Raw genomic sequence first — 27472 nt, 5'->3', positions numbered from 1 at the left:
CATTTACTCCACAAACATTTATTGAGCACTGCTGGGTCCAGGCTCTGTTTTGGAACCTGGGGATTCAATCGAAGACAGTGGTCTTTGTCTTCCAGGTACTTACTGCTCTCTTGCATTCTTCCATTCAGATATGCTGCTTGGTATTGCACCTCTGCACCAGGTGCAGAGGTTCTTTCTTCCCCTCACTGTCTGGTGAGCTCGTTTCTTCAAAATCCAAGCCAAATCTCTCCCTCCGTGGAGACTTCTCTATCTTTGACAATAATATTCAACTCCATCTCACTGTGGTTCCTTCTTCATGCCTTTAGTTACAGAAGATCTTTTCTGGAAGGTTCTAGTCTTTTTCACTGATGGCTCTTCTGCAAATAGTTATGATTTAGGTGTGCTTGTGAGATGAGGTGAGCTTGGGGTCTTTCTACTCTCATCTTAGCTAATCTCTCCATCTCTCACTTATTTCTTATGCCAAGTGACCAAAAAAATGAGTGGTTCAAATGTTGATTCCACAATGCTATAAAAAACATAAAAAGTACCTTATGTAAAAATAAGAACATAAACATTTCATTTCTGGAAAACTAAGAAAAAATCATTTGACAGAGGACTCATCTCATCAGATATTAAAATGGATTTTAAAAGTCACAGTAATAAAGAATTTTAATGCCAGAAGATGAAGAGTTAAACATACCAACAGTATAGTGAAAAGAGTTCAAAAGTAGATCCAAATACTTTAATATATTAACATTACAAAATGGTATATCAAAGCAATGGGGAAAAAAATGATGCTGTGACAAATAGCTGGATGTGAGATAAAAAATCAAGCTCAACTTCAACCTCACTCCTTGACCAGACTCATTTATTTATTCCTTTTTTCAATACTAAGTTCTCACAGATACTGAGTTAGGTGTTGGTATCAACACTTACAGGCAAAATTCCTCCTTGCTGAGCTTACATCCTACTAAGAAGATACACAAAAAGTGAGTAAACAAATACATACACATAAGTCCTAACTATAAGATACTGTAAGTTCTGTGAAAGACAGTCAAGAATGATTTCTCCGAGGAAATGACAGGAGCTGCCAGCCATGATCAAAACAAACAAACAAAAAAAGCAAACCAAAAAACCAAAGAAAACTTTGGGGATAAGAGTGTTCCAGGTAAAAGAAAGAGCAAGTATAAAGGCCCTGAGGTGAGAAATGGCTTGGCAGGTATATAAAGAACAATAAGCCAAACTCCTCACTATAGCCTAAGTGCCAATGAAGTGCTTGATGCAAGGCACTGACTTCTCAATGCACATTTTTTTTTTTGAAGTTTACCCTGGCTGCTGGGTAGAAAATGGACTCTAAGAGAAAAAAGCAGAAGCAGGAAAAACAAATCAGCAAACTTTAGCAGTATTCCACTCAAGAAATAATACTTTGTACTTAAGGGGAGACAGTGAAGAGAAATGGGCAAGATTTAAAATATACTTCAGAGGAAGAAAACTCAGAAATTGTTGATATACTTAAAATGAGAAATAAGTGAAAAGGAAGAATCAATGAAAAGAGCTAGTTTTTTGGTCAGAGCAACTTCACAGACAGATAGTGGAATCATTTGCTCAGAAGGAAAGAATAGGCTTAGAAAAGAAAAAAAAAACAAACCTAAAGCTAAGTGGTTTATTTGTTTTTTAATTTCAATACTTTATTTAGCTGTGTCCAGTCTAAGTTGTGGCACTCGGCATCTTTGATCTTCACTATGGCATTCAGGATCCTTTTTACTTTCTGCATGCAGGATCTAGTTCCCTGTTCAGGGGTTGAACCCGGACCCCCTGCACTGGGAGCACAGATTCTTAGCTACTGGATCACCAGAGAAGTTCCTAAAGTTCAGTTTTGAACATGCTAAAATTTGGAATGGCTAACTTTTATTTAACATAGTATTGGAAATCCTTATCACAGCAACCAGAAAATAAAAAGAAAAGAAATCAAAATTGGAAAGGAAGAAGTAAAACTGTCACTGTTAACATATGACATGATACTATACACAGAAAATTGTAAAGACACCACCAAAAAACTACTAAAGCTCATCAATGAATTCAGTAAAGCTGCAGAATACAAAATTAATATACAGGAATCTGTTGAGTTTCCATACATGAACAATTAACTATCAGAAAGAGAAATTTTTTAAAAATCCCATTTACCATCAAAGCAAAAAGAATAAAATATCTAGGAAAAATATCCAGGAATAAATCTAAGGAAATAAAAGATCTGTACTTGGTACAGTGTACATTATAAGACTAATGAAAGAAACTAAAAATGATAAACAGATGGAAAGATACTTCATGTTCAGTGAATGGAAGAATTATATTGTTAAAATAACCATTCTACCTGAGAAAATCTACAGAGTCAACGCAGTCCCTATCAAAATACCAACAGCATTTTTCACAGAACTAGAACAAAGAATTCGAAAACTTGTATGGAAACACAAAAGACACTGAAGAGATAAAGCAATCTTGAGAAAAAAGAAGACAGTTGGAGGTATCAGGTTCCCTGACTTTACTACAAAGCTACAATAATGAAAACAGTACAATACTAGCACAAAAGCAGACACACAGACCAATGCAACAGAATAGAATACAAACCCCCCAACACACACTGTGGTTAATTAATCTGTTACAAAGGAGGGAAGAATATGCAATGGAAAAGGGGAGTCTCTTCAACAGTGGAGTAAAACAATGAAATTAGATTATTTTCTTATACTATATACAAAAGTAAACTCAAAATTGCTACTTAAGATCAGTGGAGAAAAACAATTAATATCAAAAATATACAAGCAACTTCTGCAGCTGAATTCCCGAAAAATAAATGACCCAATCAAAAAATGGGCCAAAGAACTAAACAGACATTTCTCCAAAGAAGACATACAGATGGCTAACAAACACATGAAAAGATGCTCAACATCACTCATTATTAGAGAAATGCAAATCAAAACCACAATGAGGTATCATTTCACACCAGTCAGAATGGCTGCTATCCAAAAGTCTACAAGCAATAAATGCTGGAGAGGGTGTGGAGAAAAGGGAACCCTCTTACACTGTTGGTGGGAATGCAAACTAGTACAGCCACTATGGAGAACAGTGTGGAGATTCCTTAAAAAACTGGGAATAGAACTGCCATATGACCCAGCAATCCCACTGCTGGGCATACACACCGAGGAAACCAGAATTGAAAGAGACGCGTGTACCCCAATGTTCATCGCAGCACTGTTTACAATAGCCAGGACATGGAAGCAACCTAGATGTCCATCAGCAGACGAATGGATAAGGAAGCTGTGGTACATATACACAATGGAATATTACTCAGCCATTAAAAAAAATACATTTGAATCGGTTCTACTGAGATGGATGAAACTGGAGCCCATTATACAGAGTGAAGTAAGCCAGAAAGAAAAACAACAATACAGTATACTAATGCATATATATGGAATTTGAAAGATGGTAACGATAACCCTATATGCGAGACAGAATAAGAGACACAGATGCATGGAACAATTTTAGGGACTCTGAGGGAGAAGGTGAGGGTGGGACGTTCTGGGAGAATAGCATTGAAACATGTATATTATCATATGTGAAACAGAACACCATTCCATGTTCGATGCATGTGACAAGGGCTCAGGGCCGGGGCAATGGGATGATCCAGAAGGATGGGATGGGGAGGGAGGTGGGTGGGGGGTCCAGGAAGGGGAACACATGTAAACCCATGGCTGATTCATGTCAATGTATGGCAAAAACTATTACAATATTGTAAAGTAATAAGCCCCCAACTAAAATAAATAAATTTATAAAAAAAAAAAAAAAAAAAGATCAGTGGAGAAATAACTCCAGAAAGAATGATGGGATGGAACCAAAGCAAAAACAATACCCAGCTGTGGATGTGACTGGTGATAGAAGCAAAGTCCGATGCTGTAAAGAGCAATATTGCATAGGAACCTGGAATGTAAGGTCCATGAATCACGGCAGATTGGAAGTGGTCAAACAGGAGATGGCAGGAGTGAACGTCGACATTCTAGGAATCAGCGAACTAAGATGGACTGGAATGGGTGAATTTAACTCAGATGACCATTTTATCTACTACCGTGGGCAGGAATCCCTTAGAAGAAATGGAGTAGCCATCATGGCTAACAAAAGAGCCCGAAATGCAGTACTTGGATGCAATTTCAAAAACGACAGAATGATCTCTGTTCATTTAGAAGGCAAACCATTCAATATCACGGTAATCCAAGTCTATGCCCCGACCAGTAACGCTGAAGAAGCTGAACTTGAATGGTTCTATGAAGACCTACAAGACCTTTTAGAAGTAACACCCAGAAAAGATGTCCTTTTCATTATACGAGACTGGAATGCAAAAGTAGGAAGTCAGGAAACACCTGGCGTAACAGGCAAATTTGGCCTTGGAGTACAGAATGAAGCAGAGCAAAGGTAATAGAGTTTTGCCAAGAGAACGCACTGGTCATAGCAAACACCCTCTTCCAACAACACAAGAGAAGACCCTACACATGGACATCATCAGATGGTCAACACCGAAATCAGACTGATTATATTCTTTGCAGCCAAAGATGGAGAAGCTCTATACAGTCACCAAAAACAAGACGGGGAGAGGACTGTGGCTCAGATCATGAACTCCTTATTGCTAAATTCAGACTTAAATTGAAGAAAGTAGGGAAAACCACTAGACCATTCAGGTATGACCTAAATCAAATCCCTTATGATTATACAGTGGAAGTGACAAATAGATTTAAGGCACTAGATCTGATAGAGTGCCTGATGAACTATGGACAGAGGTTCGTGACACTGTACAGGAGACAGGGATCAAGACCATCCCCATGGAAAAGAAATGCAAAAAAGCAAAATGGCTGTCTGAGGAGGCCTTACAAATAGCTGGCAAAAGAAGAGAAGCAAAAAGCTAAGGAGAAAAGGAAAGATATTCCCATCTGAATGCAAAGTTCCAAAGAACAGCAAGGAGAGATAAGAAAGCCTTCCTCAGCGTTCAATGCAAAGAAATAGAGGAAAACAACAGAATGGGAAAGACTAGAGATCTCTTCAAGAAAATTAGAGATATCAAGGGAACATTTCATGCAAAGATGGGCTCAATAAAGGACAGAAATGGTATGGACCTAACAGAAGCAGAAGATATTAAGAAGAGGTGGCAAGAATACACAGAAGAACTGTACAAAAAAAGATCTTCACGACCCAGATAATCACGATGGTGTGATCACTCACCTAGACCCAGACATCCTGGAATGTGAAGTCAAGTGGGCCTTAGAAAGCATCACTATGAACAAAGCTAGTGCAGGTGATGGAATTCCAGTTGAGCTATTTCAAATCCTAAAAGATGATGCTGTGAAAGTGCTGCACTCAATATGCAAGCAAATCTGGAAAACTCGGCAGTGGCCACAGGACTGGAAAAGGTCAGTTTTCATTCCAATCCCAAAAAAGGCAATGCCAAAGAATGCTCAAACTACTGCACAATTGCACTCATCTCACACACTAGTAAAGGAATGCTCAAAATTCTCCAAGCCAGGCTTCAGCAATATGTGAACCGTGAACTTCCAGATGTTCAAGCTGGTTTTAGAAAAGGCAGAGGAACCAGAGATCAAATTGCCAACATCCGCTGGATCATCGAAAAAGCAAGAGAGTTCCAGAAAAACATCTATTTCTGCTTTATTGACTATGCCAAAGCCTTTGACTGTGTGGATCACAGTAAACTGTGGAAAATTCTGAAAGACATGGGAATACCAGATCACCTGACCTGTCTCTTGAGAAACCTGTATGTAGGTCAGGAAGCAACAGTTAGAACTGGACATGGAACAGACTGGTTCCAAATAGGAAAAGGAGTACATCAAGGCTGTATATTGTCACCTTGCTTATTTAACTTCTATACAGAGTACATCATGAGAAACGCTAGGCTCGAAGAAGCACAAGCTGGAATCAAGATTGCCAGGAGAAATACCAATCAATAATCTCAGATATGCAGATGACACCACCCTCATGGCAGAAAGCGAAGACGACCTAAAGAGCCTCCTGATGAAAAGTGAGAGAGGAGAGTGAAAAAGTTGGGTTAAAGCTCAACATTTGGAAAACTAAGATCATGGTATCTGGTCCCATCACTTCATGGGAAACAGATGGGGAAACAGTGCAAACAGTGTCAGACTTTATTTTTTTGGGCTCCAAAATCACTGCTGATGGTGATTGCAGCCATGAAATTAAAAGACGCTTATTCCTTGGAAGGAAGGTTATGACCAACCTAGACAGCATATTTAAAAGCAGAGACATTACTTTGCCAACAAAAGTCTGTCTAGTCAAGGCTATGGTTTTTCCAGTGGTCATGTATGGATGTGAGAGCTGGATGGTGAAGAAAGCTGAGCGCCGAAGAATTGATGCTTTTGAACTGTGGTGTTGGAGAAGACTCTTGAGAGTCCCTTGGACTGCAAGGAGATCCAACCAGTCCATCCTAAAGGAGATCAGTCCTGGGTGTTCATCGGAAGGACTGATGTTGAAGCTGAAACTCCAATACTTTGGCCACCTCATGCGAAGAGGAAAAGACCCTAATGCTGGGAAGGATTGGGGGCAGGAGGAGAAGGGGACGACAGAGGATGAGATGGCTGGATGGCATCACCTACTTGAGGGACATGGGTTTGGGTGGACTCAGGGAGTTGGTGATGGACAGGGAGGCCTGGCATGCTGCAATTTATGGGGTCGCAAAGAGTCAGACACGACTGAGCCACTGAACTTAACTGAAACTCAAAATGGACTAAACAACTAAATATAAGATTGAAAACCATCAAACTACCAAAAGAAAACATAGGAAGAGCATTCTCTGACATAATCCATGGTAATGTTTTTTAAATATTTCCTTTAGCAGTATTTCCTTTTCTAAAGCAAAGGAAACAAAAGCAAAAATTTAAAAACAAGGTCTTACTAAACTGAAAGCTTTTGCACAACAAAGAAAACCACCAATAAAGTGAAAAGACAACCTACACTGGGAGAAAATATTTGCAAACCATGTGACCAACAAGAGATTACTCTCCAAAATATACAAAAAGCTCATACAGCTCAGTATCAAAACACCAATACTAATTTAAAAATGGGTGGAAGATCTGATAAGACATTTTTCCAAATAACACATACAGATGACTATCAGGCACATGAAAAGATGTTCAACATTGCTAATCATCAGAGAAATGGAAATCAAAATCACAATGAGATATCATCTTATACCTGTCAGAATGGCTATTATCAAAAAGACCATAAATAACAAATACTGGCAAGGATATTGAGAAAAGGGAACCCTTACCTACCGTTGGTGGGAATGTCAGCTGGCACAAGTATGGAGAGTCCTCAAAAGACTAAAAATAGAACAACCATATGATCCAGCAATTCAACTCCTGGGTATATATTCAAAGAAAATGAAAACACTAATGTCAAAAGACACCTGCATCCCAATGTTTATAGTAGCATTGTTTACAACTGCCAAAATATGACAGCAACCTAAGTGTCCATCAACAGATGAGTGGATTAAAAAAGATGTGGTTTGTGTGTATGTGTATAAAATATACACAACAGAATACTACTGAGCCATAAAAAAGAATAAATTTCACCATTTGCAACAACACAGATGCACCTGAAGGGTATTATGCTTAGTGAAATAAGTCACACAGAGAAAGACAAATACTGTGTGATATCACTTATATGTGGAATCTAAAAAATAAAACAAATTAATAAAACAAAAGCAGACTCATAGATATAGAAAACAAACTAATATTTACCAGTGGAGACAGGAAAGTAGGGAGAGGCAATCATAGGGGTAGGGGATTAAATAGATGCCAACTACTAAGTATAAAATAAACAAGCTACAAGGACATATTGTACAACATAAGAAATATAGCTTATATTTTATAATAGCTTTAAACGGAGTACAGTGTATAAAAATTTTCAATCAGTATGTTGTACACCTGAAACTAATACTGTAAATCAATTTATACCTCAATAGGAAAAAAAGAAAAAACTGGTAAAACTTCACACAAACAGGAAAAAAAAAAAAAAAAAAACTGAGACATCCAAATGAATACAAGAAACTAGTGACAGTATTAACTTTTAGTAGGGGACCAGGCAAATGAAGAGGAGACATTTTTACTGTAATACTTCTCCTACCATTTAATTTTTTGCCACCAAGATGTATACATTATTTTTTAAATTAATAAACTACTGACAAAACAAACACTACTGAATTGCTAAGCAAAGTCAGTGTGTAACAGTTACAATTTCCTTTAGATTATCACAGTAGTTACACTTTATATGCATAGTTTTTAATAATTTATACTGCAAACACATACTGTCAATCTCACCACCACAGATATCTAAATGCTCCCTCCACCCTGAAATCTCTAATGATCCTATTCTCTCCAGCTTCTCTTTCAGGTAGAAAGGCTTCTTTCTCACAATCTCTACAGCTCTAGATCATAAGCAGCAAGCACTGTGATTAAGTACATGGGCTCTGGAGCTAAACAGATTCAAAGCCAGGTTCTGCCACTAATTAGTTTGGGTAAACTAATTTTCCTGTATCTCATTTCTTCATTTGTAAAATAGGTTATGTAAATCATTAATTACTTCAAGAGTTGTGGGGATTAATAACTTAATATAGATAAAGCCTTTCAAACAGAGTGGCATTACTGGCATAAAGAAGCCAAGGCAGGTTGCTGCTACTCCTTCTTGTAAACTGGCAAGTTAATCACATGTATTGTTTAAAAGAATAGCAATACAGTAATGAAAACATTAGGAACTAACTTGTGTGATTGAAAACATTTAAAAATAGTTTTAATATATATTCTTATTAAAAATTTCACAAATTCATGATGCCATCACTGATGGCTTCAAGCTATTTCTTAATAAGTTATGCTAATTTTTAGTTAAAAGCAGTTTGCATGTTTTTGTTGGTAGCCAAACAAAGCACAAGATGGCTAATCCACATGATGAAAAAATAACCTTAGAAGAAGAAACTACAGAGTCAAACAAAACAAAGCAAAACAAAACCATCACTAAAGGAAAGGGTCCTACTGTTGCTATCCTGTAATCTGACATGTAACAATATAGACACATAACAATCAAATAACAAGTAAAATCAAATCTAGTAAGTGATAAGCAGAATATATGGCAAAATACATAAACTACATATGGTAAATTCAAATTTTCTATTGAACTTTTTGTGTGTAAGTAAATGATACATACATATACAAATGAGATAAAGAAGACTAACAAGTGATATCTGATGGGATAGGTGATTTTGCATTTTTATTTTTTGACAATTTTCTATTTGTTTCCAGTCTACTTCAAAGAGCATACAGAGTGCTTAGCAAAGTATTATAATCAGCATATAGAAAGAAATGAATAAATGTCAACTATTCGTAAAAAAGGATTTAATGCTAATTCGGTGGTGGTCTGCTGAAGAGTTGGGGGCACTGAGTGTAGCAGTGAGTGCATGGGACCTTTTGAAGGAGGTCACCATTATCTTCATTACCTCTACCATAGTCTGAAGTAAAGTGAAGTCGCTCAGTCGAGTTCAACTCTTTGCGACCCCATGGACTGTAGCCCACCAGGCTCCTCCGTCCATGGAATTTTCCAGGGAAGAGTACTGGAGTGGGTTGCCATTTCCTTCCCCAGGGGATCTTCCTGACCCAGGTATCAAACCCAGGTCTCCTGCATTGCAGGCAGATGCTTTACCTTCTGAGCCACTTTGGAAGGGGCTGAGCCACGAGGGAAGCCCCCACCATAGTTTGGCCCCAGGTAGATAATAGTGAGGGAACACAGCCCCATCCATCAACAGAAAATTGAATTAAAGATTTACTGAGCCTGGCCTCGCCCATCAGAACAAGACCAGTTTTCCCCTCAGCCAGTCTTTCCCATCAGGAAGATTCCATAGCCTCTTATCCTTCTCCATCAGAGGGCAGGCAGACTGAAAACCACAATCACAAAAAACTAACCAGTCTGATCACATGGACCACAGCCATGTCTAACTCAATGAAACTATGAGCCATATTATGTAGGGCCACCCAAGATGGACAGGACATGGTGGAGAGTTCTGACAAAACATGGTCCACTGGACAAGGGAATGGCAAACCATTTCGGTATTCTTGCCTTGAGAACACCATGAAAAATATGAAAAGGCAAAAAGAGAGTTCACTGAAAGATGAACTCCGCAGGTCAGTAGGTGCCCAATATGCTATTGCAGACCAGTGGAGAAATAACTCCAGAAAGAATGAAGAGACAGAGACAAAGCAAAAACAACACCCAGTTGTGGATGTGACTGGTGATGGAAGTAAAGTCCGATGCTGTAAAGAGCAATACTACGTAGGAACCTGGAATGTTAGGTCCATGAATCAAGGCAAATTGGAAGTGGTCAAACAGGAGTGGTCAAACAAGAGTGAACATCAACATTTTAGGAATCAGCGAAATAAAATGGACTGGAATGGGTGAATTTAACTCAGATGACCATTATATCTACTACTGTGGGAAAGAATCCCTTAAAAGAAATGGAGCAACCATCATAGCCAACAAAAGAGTCTGAAATACAGTACTTGGATGCAATCTCAAAAATGACAGAATGATCTCTGTTTGTTTCCAAGGCAAACCATTCAATATCACAGTAATCCAAGTAACCAGTAATGTTGAAGAAGCTGAATTTAAACGGTTCTATGAAGACCTACAAGACCATCTAGAACTAACACCAAAAAGATTTCCTTTTCATTACAGGGGACTGGAATGCAAAAGTAGGAAGCCAAGAAATACCTGGAGTAACAGGCAAATTTGGCCTTGGAGTACAAAACGAAGCAGGGCAAAGGCTAACCGAGTTTTGCCAAGAGAATGCACTGGTCATAGCAAACACCCTCTTGCAACAACACAAGAGAAGACTCTACACATGGACATCACCCGATGGTCAGTATCAAAATCAGACTGATTATATTCTTTGCAGCCAAAGATGGAGAAGCTCTATACAGTCACCAAAAACAAGACTGGGAGCGGACTGTGACTCAGATTATGAACTCATTATTATTATTATTGCCACATTCAGACTTAAATGGAAGAAAGTAGGGAAAACCACTAGACCATTCAGGTATGACCTAAATCAAATCCCTTACGATTATACAGTGGAAGTGACAAATAGATTCAAACGATTAGATCGGATCGACAGAGTGCCTGAAGAACTGTGGATGGAGGTTCGTGACATTGTACAGGAGACAGGGATCAAGACCATCCTCAAGAAAAAGAAGTGCAAAAAGGCAAAATGGTTGTCTGAGGAGGCCTTACAAATAGGTGTGAACAGAAGAGAAGCTAAAGGCAAAGGAGAAAAGGAAACATATATTCATCTGAATGCAGAGTTCCAAAGAATAGCAAGAAGAGATAAGAAAGCCTTCCTCAGTGATCAATACAAAGAGATAGAGGAAAACAACAGAATGGGAAAAACCAGAGATCTCTTCAAGAAAATTAGAGATACCAAGGGAACATTTCATGCAAAGATGGGCTCAATAAAGGACAGAAATGGTATGGACCTAACAGAAGCAGAAAATATTAAGAAGAGGTGGCAAGAATACACAGAAGAACTATGCAAAAAAGATCTTCATGACCCAGATAATCAAGATAGTGTGATCACTCACCCAGAGCCAGATATCCTGGAATGCGAAGTCAAGTGGGCCTTAGGAAGCATCACTATGAACAAAGCTAGTGGAGGTGATGGAATTCCAGTTGAGCTATTTCAAATCCTAAAAGATGATGCTGTGAAAGTGCTGCACTCAATATTCCAGCAAATTTGGAAAATGCAGCAGTGGCCACAGGACTGGAAAAGGTCAGTTTTCATTCCAATCCCAAAGAAAGGCAATGCCAAAGAATGTTCAAACTGTCGCACAATTGCACTCATCTCACAAGCTAACAAAGTAATGCTCAAAATTCTCCAAGCCAGGCTTCAACAGTATGTGAACCGTGAACTTCCAGATGTTCAAGCTGGATTTTGAAAAGGCAGAGGAACCAGAGATCAAACTGCCAACATCCGTTGGATCATCGAAAAAGCAAGAGAGTTCCAGAAAAACATCTACATCTGCTTTATTGACTACGTCAATGCCTTTGATTGTGTGGATCACAACAAACTGTGGAAAATTCTTAAAGAGATGGGAATACCTGACCTCCTGACTTGCCTGCTGAGAAATCTGTATGTAGGTCAGGAAGCAACAATTAGAACTGGACATGGAACAACAGACTGATTCCAAATCAGGCAAGGAGTACGTCAAGGCTGTATACTGTCACCCTGCTTACTTAACTTATATGTGGAATACATCCTGTGAAATGCCAGGCTGGATGAAGCACAAGCTGGAATCAAGATTTCTGAGAGAAATATCAATAACCTCAGATACTCAGATGACACCACCCTTATGGCAGAAAGTGAAGAAGAACTAAGAGCCTGTTGATGAAAGTGAAAGAAGAGAGTGAAAAAGTTGGCTTAAAACTCAACATTCAGAAAACTAAGATCATGGCATCTGGTCCCATCACTTCATGGCAAATAGATGGGGAAACAATGGAAACAGTGACCAACTTTATTTTGGGGGGTTCCAAAATCACTGCAGATGGTGACTACAGCCATGAAATCAAAAGACACTTATTCCTTGGAAGAAAATTTATGACCAACCTAGACAGCATATTAAAAAGGAGAGACGTTATTTTGCCAACAAAGATCCATCTAGTCAAAGCTAAGGTTTTTCCAATAGTCATGTATAGATGTGAGAGTTGGAGCATGAAGAAAGCTGAGCGACAAAGAATTGATGCTTTTGAACTGTGGTGTTGGAGAAGACTCTTGAGAGTCCCTTGGACTGCAATGAGATCCAACCAGTCCATCCTAAAGGAAATCAGTCCTGAATATTCACTGGAAGGACTGATACTGAAGCTGAAACTCCAATACTTTGGCTACCTAATGTGAAGAACTGACTCATTGGCAAAGACCCTGATGCTGGGAAAGAATGAAAGCAGGAGCAGAAGGGGACGACAGAGGATGAGTTCGTTGGGTAGCATCACCGACTCAACGGACATGAGTTTGAGTAAACTCCAGGAGTTGGTGATAGACAGGAAGGCCTGGCATGTTGCAGTCCATGGGGCTGCAAAGAGTTGGATATGACTTAGTGACTGAACTGAACTGAAAAAATTAAAAATAGATCTCAGTTATCCTATCATTTACACACTTGCCAAAAAAAACTTTAAAAATAACAGTTAATTTCAATTTCACTATCAACCAAATTCCCTACCATGGAATTAGTAAGTAGAGGAACTTACTAATGTATAGGCAGTTGCATCATTACCAGGGATTCAGAGAAACTGAAGGATATTAATGGTTCTCACACTTGTTCCAGAGAAGGCAATGGCAACCCACTCCAGTACTCTTGCCTGGAAAATCCCATGGACGGAGGAGCCTGGTAGGCTGCAGTCCATGGGGTCTCAAAGAGTCGGACACGACTGAGCGACTTCACTGTCACTTTTCACTTTCATGCATTGGAGAAGGCAATGGCAACCCACTCCAGTACTCTTGCCTGGAAAATCCCATGGACAGTGGAGCCTGGTGGGCTGCTGTCTATGGGGTCGCACAGAGTCAGACATGACTGAAGCAACTTAGCAGCAGCAGCAGCACACTTGCTCAGTGCTCTCTGGCTCACCATGAAATAATGTCATATTTAACATAATTAATTTTTTCTAAAAATGTTTTATTTAGCTTGTTATGATGTTTATTTTAAGATTATTTCTTATAAGTACCTTTCAGTTACAAATACAGGTTTGGGTCTATAAAATTCAAGCTGACAAATTAAGCATAACTAGCTGATATTGTCAATATGTACTTGCAATGTAATAATTATATCTGTCGTATTCATTTTTTTTTTTTTGGTTACTGGTAAACAAAGTTGTAGAAAATAACTGGAAGATACAGTAATTTAAATAGGTAAAATTCTGTATTTAACATAATTTTTTCCCTTGAAAACTGGAAGACTGAAATTATCCACTTAAAGAAACAAAACTAAGTCCAACTTAAATTATTTAGATATGTAAACATGGCACATTATCCAAATTATTTAGCAAAAGAAAATATTATCTCTTCTTTCTAGCATTATTCTAAGATTTTTGCCTAATAAAAAATCCTTTCATGTAAATAGATACATTTCTATTTAATCCTTCACCAAATCTGCTAAAAGAAGCAAAGTCAAATGCAAAATTAAAATCCATTAACTAAGCTTAAAATTAAGGGATGGGAAAACATCAAACTGATGTTAGTTTTCTCTTCTAATTCATCCCATCTATGTGTCTCCCGTAATTCTCTAGCTTAAAAGCTTTTAACTTAATAACTCACTAACAAGGAATATCAAACTCTCTATTAGCACAGCATATTAGACCCTTTATGATCTGGCTCCATAATCTGGCCCTTCCAGGCACAGCTGTCATTACTTTTCTATATATAACTAGCACTCTAGCCAAACTAAACTACTGACCATTCCCTAACTACATACAGTGACTTTGTTGCCTCTGCACTTTTGAGTATGCTATTCTTGTTGCCCGGAATGACCTCCACATCAACTTAGTTTATCAGCTTCTGTCTTCCCATTTTCATCTTGAACCCTTCTACACTGCCAATCAAATAAGCATTGTAAATATATGTTGAATATAAGGAACATTACCCATCTTTCTACATTAACCATACACTACCTTCCATTATGCTTTTATTTCTTGTATCCATCCTTCAAGAGAGGATATGGTATCTGAATTCAACTTAATTAATATATGCTGAGTTTCTCTGCCCTTGAAGAGCTGGTTTCTAGAAATACAAAAGCATCACAAAATCTTAAACTTGGTGGGGCAAACAGATAGCTTCAATATCATGATATTCAAAAACTTCAATACAAATCATATGAATACAAAAAGTGGGTTAAGAACAGAGGAATATACCTAACCCAAGCTGAAACAAAAAGGAAGAAATTGTGCAATTCTCCTTAGGAGACAACAAATTTGCTGAATATTTTTTAAAAAGCAGCAATTCTGACTTGATATAACTGAGTATTTATTTGATTTTGATAAACTCATTTATTTCATTAACTGAAGAATTACCAAACAATTAATATCACAATACAGACAGACACATAACTACCATAGAATTTTTAAGAGCTATAACCAAATGCAAAGCGAAGAATCATGGAATGCAGTGAAAAAACAATTCTGTATCAGGCTTCATAGAAGAGGTAAAATCGGAGCTGAGCCTCAGATAATAACTAGGATTTCACTAGACATAGAAAAAAGAAGAGAAGTAGAAACGAAGACACTACTGATGTTTTGAAATTGCTCTGAATTTGATGGAAGTTAATGGCAACAAGTGGAAACTGGATTTGTTCAAAACAAGTGTCGGTGGCAAAACCAGAGTTAAACTCACTTTACTCCCAAAGTTAAGACATCCTCAGTACAGTAAGTCATATATTAACTCAGAGCTCTAGAATACCAAGGGGGCTATTTCTGAAACATTTTTCCTCTTAATTTAATGCAGAGCAAAACTACTACTTAATAAACAAGTCTCTCTGAACACCAAATAGTATAAACACGGGCATAATGTAATACTATCTTCAGGTACTGTTCAAATTCTGTTATTTCTGTTAAAAGCCTAATTCTTCCTTCATTTAATTGGAATTTTCTCTACTTTAACCAAACATCATCATAACTTATTGAATGTTTGTTAATTCTGTGTCTTAAAATTACAGTTCTTAACTTTTTTGGGTCTGTGCTCTGCTGCTGACCTAAGAAAAAGTTTTGTACCCTCTCCCTAGATAAAATGTAGGCACCAGTCCACACTCTCACACACACTTTTGCATACAGTATGAGTAGGGATGTTTTAGAACTCTAATTAAAATTTTTAAATATTATAAAGGCTTAGAACTCAAACTGAACTATAAAAGAGAAATACAAAATTTAAAAAACAAAAGACTATGAGGTCAACCAGTACATTACTTTGCCTGATATAGTGCAGAGCAAAGCTATGAGAGCTAACCTAGATCTCTTTTCATTGCTCCCCAAAATCAAATAAGAAACACAAAGAATACCATTATTATCCACAGCTGATTTATGATGTAAGATCATGCAAATAGGCTTAAATGCATATTCTATTCCTGTCCTTAAGTGACAGGAATAGAATCTTGGATCTTTAATTTCAGGCTTTTAAAAATTCTGATACTATTTAACACATTAGCCCTATGTAACAGCAATTACTCATAGAATATTTTAATTCTAGAGATTGCTCTGTGTAATATTCTATGATAACACATGTGACTTTCAAGGTCTCTCCATTCTTTTTCAAAGGAATAGAAATGCAAACACCTAGTATCATGTGTCCCTGCCCCTCCCCCAACACTATCCCTCACTTGTTACTACTTCTTCAAGCTGTACGTATTTCACCAGAACACATGACTATATGAAATCTGCTTCTTAATTCTCTCCTACCTTCCCTTCATTCTGACTAAAGGCTGACAAGTGTAAAAGCAGTGATTAAAAAAAAAAAATTTCAATGAAAGAAATTTTAAATTCTGAGGTGAAATCAATCATGAAACAGTGTTACTACTATATCCTGAAGTATTAGTTCTGGAACTTTATTTTCCATAAAAATCATTTAGCAGTTTATTAAAAATGTAGCTGCCTTATCCCCACCCAGAGATACTGGGTTAACAGATTAAAGTATGCTATTCTGGGGACAAGGTCTCTGCCTTTAACACAATTCTAATGCTGGTGATTTAGGAAATACTCTGAGAGGCACAGCCCCAAAACCTTTTAAAATGACCAGTACAACTTATAGCTACCTACTACTTAATTTTTAATCAACACTTATAGAAGTCAATAGTAACAAGCCAAGCAGAAAAAGTCCCTGCCTGCATAGATTTTATATTCTAGTGAGACAGGAGAAAAAGATATATAATTAAATCATATTATATATTAGGTTGCAATAAATGCTATGAAGGAAGACAAAGAAGGTTAAGGATAGAGACTGACCAGACAGAGGGAAAGGCTTGCATATAAGGTAGCAACAGAGTAGAAAGTGAGGGAGACAGAAAATGAGCTTATCTGTGGGAAGAGTCAAATTTAAATCTGCTTTTTCTCAAGCACAAGAATTTGAAGATAGATATAAAATATGCCTTCTATTTTGTGTACTGATATTTCAATATTTTTATCTTCCAATTTTAGTAACTCACATGTTAAAAATTGGGCTCGTGGGCGAACATGAAAACAATCCACATTTATGTCTACGGGGAAACGCTTCTGTGTAATATAAGTTTTTGAGATGATCTGTTTCTCTCCTCAGTGCCAAATGAAATGGATTTGTTCTTATGTTATGAAGACATAAGAACAGACCCTGAATTCACTAGGAGTTATATATTTAGCAGAATCTTGGTATACCTTGCTGAATTTGTTAAGTAAGCTACCACTGAATTTGAAAACAAGTTTAAGAACATAAAGCAGGAAATGCCACAGGGAAAGTAATTCCAATATTCTACCTACATGCACATTTTGTAAGAGATCTTCTTTCTAATTTCAACCTTAAAAAACTGAAAATGTACATACATCATTACCATAAAAGTCAATGTACTAGGCTAGTATAAATTGTAGAAGTGAAACAAAACTATTTACCTTTAAAGCTTTTGCAAACTTAAACTGTAGTAATTATAAACCGGCATGTTACTGTTTGAAAGAAACCTTATGTCTAGCAGATGAGACATATCTGAAGGAGAAAGGGGGATATCTTTTGGAAAGAGAAGCTCTCCAAAACACTTTATGTGCTAAACAGTCAGTTCAAATACTTTCTGCAATTATATCTTGACAAAGTTTTTTTCACTGATTCTAACTTAGAAGGCTTAAACTTCCACAACAGAGCAGTATTAGTAAAGTAGTACTTACCAGTATAACAAGAGGTAAATAGTTTTACCTTAAACTAGTTTATCTCAATCTGTATTCTCATCTTTTTTAATCTTTTAGAGGGATGCCTAGAGAGAAATGAACAAGCCTGAATTTCCAGATATACTACCACTGAGATATAAAACAAGCTATCGGAAGAGTTATTTTTGTCTGAAAGTACATTCAGATGGCTCTACTCAAAAGCTTTAAATATGAAAGCTTGAAATGAGTTCTTAGTACTAGCTATTTTCAAGCATTTCAAACTGCACCTACAAAATCCGAAGATTTTATATTTTGAATGATATTATAAAAAGTAACAACAATAACACATGATCAGGGATTCCCAGGTGGTGCTAGTGGTAAAATAACCCGCCTGCCAGTGCAGGAGACGTAAAAGACACAAGTTTGATCCCTGGGTCCAGAAGATCTCCTGGAGGAGGGCATGGCAACCCACTCCAGTATTCTTGCCTGGAGAATTCCATGGACAGAGGAGCCTGGGGGGCAACAGTCCATGGGATTGCAGAGTTAGACATGACTGAAGCAACTTAGCACGCACGCACATATTATAAAAAAAAAAAAGTACAAAGTGGACAGGAAAATCAATCACCCACAGTTACACCACCCAGTTACAGTATCTAACATGACTGTACTGTCTTACAACTTTGATGATACATATTTTTAACCCAATTCTTTTTCAAAGCTGTAGATTCTAATTTCCTTTAAATATAATCTTTTATTAACTATAAAAGTAATGTGCTTATCACAGAAAGTCTGACACATAGAAAATTTTAAAAGTAAAATGAATAACCACTATTAACACTTTATTGGTTTTCATAAGTCTTTTTTTTCAAAGTGTATATATTTAACATCTTGATTTTAAGCACAATTAACTGTGGAACATTCACTGGTCCCAAGTGGAAGATGATGTAACAAAGGGCTTGGTTATCAGATAATACCACCACTGGGGTTTATTAGTGCTTCCCATTAAAAAAGAAGAACAACCTCTTCAAGTAATTTAAAATACATTTTAAAGATTCATATTATTGTGGAAGTTCCTTGGAAATGAAAACAGCTATTATTTGTTCTCTACTCTTGTGGAGAGAACCTAGAGATCATTTGAGAGCTAAAACACAAATACAAAAAGAACATAATTCTCTCCAAAAACATGATTTCTTTTCCTTGCTCTAATTATTTTTCTTAGAAATAAACATAATTACAAGGGCACAAATACAATGAGAAACAAACTTTGAGGCAAAACACCTTACAGTCTATTAGAGCATTTTTTTACTGTATTAGATCTAAATCATTTTCAAATGGAACAAAATCTCCTAAAATACTAAAGCCTGTAACTTTATTGTATTTCAACTGATACCTTTCATTTATCCCACAACGTTTTTTTTTTTGGTGCACAGGCTTATTAGCTGCTTCATGGCATGTGGGATCTTCCTGGACCAGGGACTGAACTTGTGTTATCCTGCACTGGCAGGCAGATTCTTTACCACTGAGAGACCAGGGAAGGCCTTATTTATTCCAGAATAAACTCTCTGAAGCTTCATTAACTGCCTTTTCTCAATTAAGCATTTCAACTTTTAATATACATTATACACACTTTAATCATATTTTTCTAATCTTTCCAAATTGAAGACAAATCCTTACACAAGGTTCTATCTTGGATCCCCTTGTATTTTTACTGGACTCTATCTTGGGCAATCTTATTCCCTCCCATTTCTTCAACTATTCTCCTTTTGCAGGTTAATTCCTAGTTAAACACCTCTAATCTAGCACAAGTCACTCTGCTGAGCTCCATATTCAGCCTTCTAATAATTCTCAGCTATGTATCTTCAAATGCATGCCTCCTTTCACATTCCCTCAGCATCACAATCACTTGGGCACAAATTTATTCATATTTTGGACATCATCTTCTCCATCACACCCGCATCCAGTAGCTTGCTACTGTACTACTTTTACTTGTGGAATTTACTTCTCTTATAGCTTTATCCGCCTATTTATTTCTACTGCTTATTATTTCTTGATGGTATTAACTCAAGAGCCTTTTAATAGGTTTCCTTCATTCTATCTTCTTCCATTTTAGCCTTCAAACCTCAAAATAGTAGTACAATCATGTCACTCCCTTAGCTAAAAACTGTGATGAATCCATACTGCCTACATTACAAATTCCTTAGCAAGCAACCAAGGTCCTCTGCGAGTACTGTTGTTGTTCAGTCACTAAGTTGTGTCTGACTCTTTGTGACCCCATGGACTGCAGCACACCAGGCTTCCCTGTCCTTCACTATCTCCCTGAATTTGCTCAAATTCTTGCCCATTGAGTCGGTGATACTATCTAACCATCTCACCCTCTGTGATCCCCCTCTCCTTTTGCCATCAATCTTTCCCAGCATCAGGGTCTTTTTGAACGAATCCTCCATAATTAGTCCCAGCTTATCTTTCTAGACTTATCTGCCACTACAGGCTCTCATCATTCGATACAGTAACCAACCACTGGATATAAACCACTCCTCTGCAATATGCCCTCTCCTGCCTCCATACATATAACTGTTTGTTTACCTACCACCTTGAAATAAGGGATAAAGTCATGTTTATCATTGTAACCACAGGGGTTCACAAACTACCCATCATAGGATAGGTCAAATAATTGTTTCATGAACTCTTCAACTTCACCTGTCAATAGTCTACTCACCTTTCAAAATTATGACCTCTAAAATAAAATCTAATAAAGTATTTTTTTCAATACCTCCTTCGAGTAGTTGATCCCTCCTCTGTACTTTCATAAAACTCTATAATAAAGCTCATCACAGTAGTCCTCAAAGAATGCACCCTTAGAATATATAGTTAATCCTTGAACAACAGATGCTTTAACTGCTTGAGTCCACTTAAAAACAGATCTTTTTCAACAGTAAATACTACAGCACTACACAGTCTTCTGTTGGATTCAGCTGGTTGAATCTGCAGATTCAGAACCCCGGATAGGGAGGAACCAAGTACATGCGGAGAAAGCAATGGCACCCCACTCCAGTACTCCTGCCTGGGAAACCCCATGGACGGAGGAGCCTGGTAGGCTGCAGCCCATGGGGTCGCAAAGAGTTGGACATGGCTGAGCGACTTCACTTTCACTTTTCACTTTCATGCACCGGAGGAAATGGCAACCCACTCCAGTATTCTTGCCTGGAGAATCCCAGGGACGGAGGAGCCTGGTGGGCTGCCGTCTATGGGGTCGCACAGAGTCGGACACAACTGATGTGACTTAGCAGCAGCAGCAGCAGCAAGTACATGCATTTGAACTGTGATGTTGGAGAAGACTCCTAAGAGTCCCTTGGACTACAAGGAGATCAAACCAATCAATCCTAAAGGAAATCAACCCTGAATACTCATTGGAAGGACTGATGCTGAAGCTGAAGCTCCAATACTACAGCCACCTGATGAGAAGAGCCAACTCACTGGAAAAGACCCTGATGCTAAGAAAGATTGAGGGCAGGAGAAAAAGGGGACAACAGAGGAAGGGATGGTTGCATGGCATCACTGACTCAATGGACATCAGTTTGAGCAAACTTCGGAAGACGGTGAAGGACAGGGAAGCCTGGCGTGCTGCAATCGATGGGGTCCCAAAGAGTCAGATATGACTGAGCGACAGAACAACAATAAAGTATATGGAGGGTCTACACAGGGTCAAGTTAGATGCAGATTTCCAACTGCATCAAAATCAACATATACCACCAAAAATCCAAAAATGATTATGTTTTCCCATTTTGTAGGGAGAAAAATCTGAAGTGCAAGGCAGAATCTCATCATTAAGGGTTTCCTCCCATAATTTTTTTGTATTTTTTTGTAAGTCTTTTGTATCTTCTAGCAAAAAATCATACAACTAAATATATCGATATCTCAGGATTCACTGTAAACAGTCCCATGACTTCCAGGTGTTTTGACAATGAATCAAGTCCGAAAATCAGTTTTAACATATTTTAACCCTTTACCATAACTGTGTACGTAAACCTCTTGCGCCAAGAACCGTCCCTTAAGTCACAGAACAAAGCAGGAGCTCAAAAACTGTCTTATTAGTTGAAATCCTTCCACTGTCGTTCATCACTGCACTTAAAACATTTTCTGAATCTTCTTAAATAGCACTTTTTTTAAAGAAAGGCAAGTATAATAAATAAAACTACATGGCGTATCAAGCACTAACATTCTATAATTCTGAACAAGAAGTAAATCCAGATTCTATTACCAAAGATACTCAATTTTTAAAGATTTACATAAAAAAGATAGAATTACACAGTCCAGTGGGAGTTGAACTACTAGGGAATAAGAAACACCTTGTTAAAATCCCCAGTTAATTTCTGGGTTTTGATCTGAGTTGAGAATAAGCAAGCCAACAAATTTCAAATTTAACTAAGAAAGAGATTAAAATCAATGCACAAAATCCATATGTAGTTCAATTACTACTTGTACTTGGAAACCTCTGTTTTTAAACTTCTGAGGCTTCATAATGATGCTTTTGTATTTTCATGCCTGACTAAAAAGCAATTACAAAACTAAGTTATCTTTACCTGTATTTTAAGAAAGCCTTTTTTTTTTAATAACCCATTATATGTGCCTCTCTTTCACAGCAACTTAACTCAGAAATCAACAAAGATATATCATGTTCAAGCTTATTTTCACCAAAATATTATTTTAAATGGCCAAAACTAAAACTTCAAGTTCAGCTCTGTTGGGGTCACTGGTGATGCCTATTCTGTAATTACAACTTATTAAAACTACATAGTAATATTCTCAAAGCTTTCAAAAATATTTTAAAATTTAAAAGCATTCAAAAATATACTTTAAAATTCAGAAGAGGCAAAAATTCTTATTAGGCATAACTTCCTATTACGTATTTTCTATTCCTTTCCACTTATTAGATGATTTTCTCCCTATTCCTTAATGCTAATTGCTACTTCCCTCGTGGGTGTGTGGGCTTCATTCAATGATTATTTTTTAAAAAGCGTGTTCAGTTAAGTCTGACTCTCTGTGACCCCATGGACTGTAGCCCACCAGGCTCCTCTATCTATTGGATTTTCCAGGCAAGAACACTGGAGTGGGTTGCCATTTCCTACTCCAGAGGATCTTCCCAGCCCAGGGATTCAACCGTATCTCTGGCGTCTCCGGCATTGGCAGGTGGATTCTTTGCCACTAGCGCCACCTGGGAAGCCCTCAGTTGTCTCAAATACATGAATGAGATCCTTTCTAAAATATGTAACTGTGAGACTAGATATGCTAGTCTTAGTCGTAGTTCTATCACAAATATTATATGTATAAAACATATTGTTATATATTACTAATATAATTACATATGGTAAAATGTCATTTGTAGATCATATACACGTAGTACTATCATAAACACAAGACGCAAACCAAAAAACTTAGAAATGTTAACAGGATAAAATAAAAATAAAATATACTAAAGTTGTAACATTTTCTTCCTTCTCCCCAGCTGATCATCCTGCATACCTGCTGAAAAGCAGACACTACCCTGGAGACCATACTGTAGCCATAGGAAGTACCTGTAGTTCCCAGAAACACCTTGTTATCCCATGCCTTGCATTTCCTGTAGTTCAATATTCTGGAACGTCTCTCTCAAACCCTCTAAGAAAATCCAGAAGCAATCTGCAACTTCTTTAAGAAATAGTTCAAGTATAAACTTCTCTATACCTTTTAACTCCATTATATTGTAGCATCATCAATCTTTTTAAGTGTCTTTTTCCCTACTCAACTATATATCACTTAAAAGAGTAGAAAACCTCTCTTCTGATATCTGAATGTCTAGTTCTGACAGATACACATTTGTGCAATCAATACTTTCACAGCTCAGATGAAAACACTGAGATTCAAGTTATACAATCTGCCCAAGGTACATGCCACCAGACTGCTCTGCAATAATGGGACACCCTCTCTGTCTGATGTACCTCATTTCTTGCTCAGTAATATATGAAGCAGCTGTAAAATTCTCCTTAAATTTGAAAATAAGGGTTAATTCAGTATCTTACAAATACATATGAGAAGACAAAAGAGAACAAATATCTAAGTGTTTTTTATTACTAAAATATGATACACCACTTATTTAGAAATAAGGTATCTTGAATCATCTATTTGCTGAAAATCATACTCACGTGGACAATCTATAGAGTATTGTTCTGGAGCATCTAAATATCCTAATTGCATACCAAAGTTACAATCTATGCTTTTCTTGAAGTGGTGCTCACTCAAAGCATTTATTTAGTAACGACTCGGATTTTAGGCTAGTACAGAAAAGGAAATGATTTCCTAGATCTACAACTGTGGTTTGTCAAGCCTATTATTTACAAAATGTTTGTACATATCAAATACAAAAAAAGTGAGGGACTCAAAAAGCTTTAATTACCTCTTTGAGATCATCATGTTACTATTTACTACTAAACTGCAAGAATTTTATCTCTCCTGGACTAAGAACATCAGAAATACATTATTGTGTTTATAAACAAAAGAATGTTTTAAGTATGGATGCTATTAGATGATATGGTAATACAGTATTTTGAACATTAGTCATTAGGAATGATTCAAAACATTCAGAAATTAATCTTTATGTAAAAGAGAAACGGTCTCCCTGCTCTTTTGCAGGACTTAAATACTTACACACACAACGGTTCTGGAAACACCTGTATTCAAACCTATTTGCAACTTCTTAGGACTTTCATGCAGTCATTATCTAGCCTCATTCTAAATTCCTGTTTCTAATCTGTAAAACTAGATGCTTGGACTAGATAAACTCTATGGCTTCTTCCACATCTAAAATCTTGTGACATCAACTTGGAATATATTTTACTACTTAAAAATAATGTGAATGGACTGTTTCTTATGTGAGCCGTAACTATAAAACACTGTGAGGACAAGGGTAACAAACACACTACACAAATAAAACGCCACTAAATAAAGTATTAAAAGTAATATACAAATTTGTGAATTATTCTATTACCAAATAATTCAGTATTAAGAAAAGATTCAAGAAGAGGTTCCTTAGTTTAAACAGAGCCACCCTAATGAGTCAAGCACTAAGTTAACCATTGTTTTCAGTGAAAGAAGTCACTGGTAGTCTCGAAAACAGCATAATTGGAAGCCAGAGACAGATTAGATTATTTTAAAATTACAATTATAAATCAAGGACAGAAAAGTTAACATAACTTTTCAGGAGCTTTTGGATAAAAGCCCTCACACACGTCTCAGTTTCAGATATGAGAATATTCAATTTATTCAACTACCACTATTAGTATTACAATGGTTAAAACTTATCTTGAGCTAACTATATGGGACTGGCACATTCGACTTTACATTTATTAATGCATTTAATAAACAGCAACCCCATTAATTAGGTACTGTCATTATCCTCATTTTATAGATGAGGAAACTGAGGCCAAAAAGGTAAGTGACTTGCAAGTTCACTTCCACTAGTAAAGGGTCAGGGTCAAACAACTGGATCACTTCAACCACAATTTCCAACAACTTTCAATTACTTTTTTATTCCTGACGAATTTCCGCTACAGAAATTCAATTGGCTCCTATCAATCACAGAATTATAAATTAATATGTTTATTTTGGTAGCCTCCTGTGTTACATTATCACTTCTTACAAAGTAAAAATAATTGAGTAGACATACGGGTGGAGTATACCTAGAGTGTGAGGAGGGCATGGCAACCCACTCCAGTATTCTTGCCTGGAGAATCCCCATGGACAGAGGACCTGGCGGGGTACAGTCGATAGGGTCGCAAAGAGTCGGACACGACTGAGCGACTAAGCACACCCACTCACCTAGAATGTACCGAGAGAGTTGAGCCACCTGACTTGCCTATGACTTCTGGGAGAATAAACACTAACATCCTAAGCGTATTAAAATTTTTGTGTTGATACAAAAATTCAGTCCTCTCAGATGAGGCTGAGAGAAAAAACCAAGAATATGCCACAGGAACTGTTAACCATTTAATAACACTATACATTTCCGATGACCGAGCTGAGTAGTAAAACGATATAACCTTAAGTTTGAAACCACCTTTTACAAGAGCCAAAATAAATTTCTAATGATATTTCATTCCAAAAACGTTTAAAATTTTCTTGCCAAAATTGTCTAATAAAAGTTGCAAGGCCAACTTCCATCCCACTAAAACTTTTCCTCTCCCTACTCCTGTAATTCTTCCTACGGGGACCTTTTCACTTTACTTCCACAAACTTTACCTGCTCTTCAGCGCTCGGTTCTCGGCTTTCTCCTCGGGTTCTTTTCCGTCTGGGCGTGGGGTTCTTTCGGCCCACACCCACCACACCCCTGCGGGCCCCCGCCCAGCACTGCTCCTCCTCCCGGGGCTCTGACTCAGCACCTATCAGCGACGCCCCCCGGCCCCTGGCCCAACCCATCCTCGGACACGTGCGAGGGTGTGTTTGTGTCAGTCCGTCAGTCCCGCCGGGAACTGGGCTCACTTACCGAGAAAGAAGCGCCAACTTCTGCTCCAGCATCATCTCCAGCTTCTGGCCCTGTTTGGAGATCCAGTGGTCCACTCCATGCTGGCGGTAGCACGTCTCCAGCATCAACCTGAAGTCCGCCACGAACTCGGTGATGCCCCCGTACTGGCCGCTGGCGAACTTCTCCTCCATCTTCAGCAGACACAGGCCCTGACCGGGCTGCTGTGGGAGGGCGCGACTGCCCCGGCCTCCGCCGCGCGGCCCCTCGGCCGCCTCCTCTTCCCTGGTGGCAACGCCCCCCAAGGGCTGGAGGAACGGGGCGGTGAGGCCTCGGTGCTTCTCCTGCAGGAACTCGCCCAGGATACGGTAGCCCTGCTGCAGCTCGTAGGTCAGCTCCTGCTCCTTGCAGCCACCGCCCCCGACCACCATCGCCTCCTCTTCTTCGTCGTCGTCCGCGTCCTCCCTCGCGGAGGCACTCCTTCGGGCCGGCCGTGAGGCCGGGGCCGCTGCCACCAACTCGTCGTCGTCCTCTTCCTCAGCTGCCGGTGGCGGCCGCTCCTCTTCTCCGGCCGGCCTCATCTCCCCCGGCTTCCCAGGCACGCTCATGCCTCCGGCAGGCCCAGCTTGGGCGGTGTGCAGGGGCCGCTCGAGGCGCCGGGGCACGCGTGAGCGCGGACCGCTTCCTCAGGGCTCAGGGGCGTCGCGCAGCCTCAGCCGCATCGGGCCTCGCTCTCCTCAGCCGCCGGCTCGGCTCGGTGCGCGCGGGGGTCTCGAGCTTGCCGCCAGAGGGGCGGGGTTACATGGGGCGCGGGGGAGGGGGGAGAGAAGAGGAGAGCCTAGGTGCCCTCCTCTCCCCTCCCCCCGGCGGCGGCGCGCGCTCCCGGCCCTAGCCTGCCTCACCCCTCAGCGCCCCGCCCGGCCGCTCTTAACCCGCCAGGCCTGGCTTGGCCTCCGCGCCCCACCCCCTCCCGGGCCGGCTTGAAGGCAGGGAGGGGGCGAGGAGAAAAGTGGGCTTCTTCTCTAGCCTCCCCGG

The 27472-nt window shown here is 38.7% G+C and overlaps 1 protein-coding gene across 3 annotated transcripts in view; it reads right to left on the bottom strand.

Annotated features, from left to right (window-relative positions):
• The window catches only part of BRD10 (bromodomain containing 10), a 102700-nt gene extending 75489 nt beyond the window's left edge, over positions 1 to 27211 (bottom strand). For all 3 annotated transcript variants that reach the window (XM_081500773.1, XM_081500781.1, XM_081500790.1), the window contains exon 1: positions 26462 to 27211. In XM_081500773.1, the coding sequence (XP_081356899.1) occupies positions 26462 to 27045 (584 nt within the window). In that variant the 5' untranslated portion in view covers positions 27046 to 27211. The remainder of the gene's footprint in view (positions 1 to 26461) is intronic.
• Between the last annotated feature and the right edge of the window lie 261 nt (positions 27212 to 27472).

The sequence above is a fragment of the Giraffa tippelskirchi genome, chromosome 1 (assembly GCF_054371585.1).
Source record: "Giraffa tippelskirchi isolate mGirTip1 chromosome 1, T2T-mGirTip1v1.2.pri, whole genome shotgun sequence".
Taxonomy (NCBI): domain Eukaryota; kingdom Metazoa; phylum Chordata; class Mammalia; order Artiodactyla; family Giraffidae; genus Giraffa; species Giraffa tippelskirchi.
Note: the sequence above shows the minus strand (reverse complement) of the source record. Positions and strands in the feature narration are given on the sequence as shown.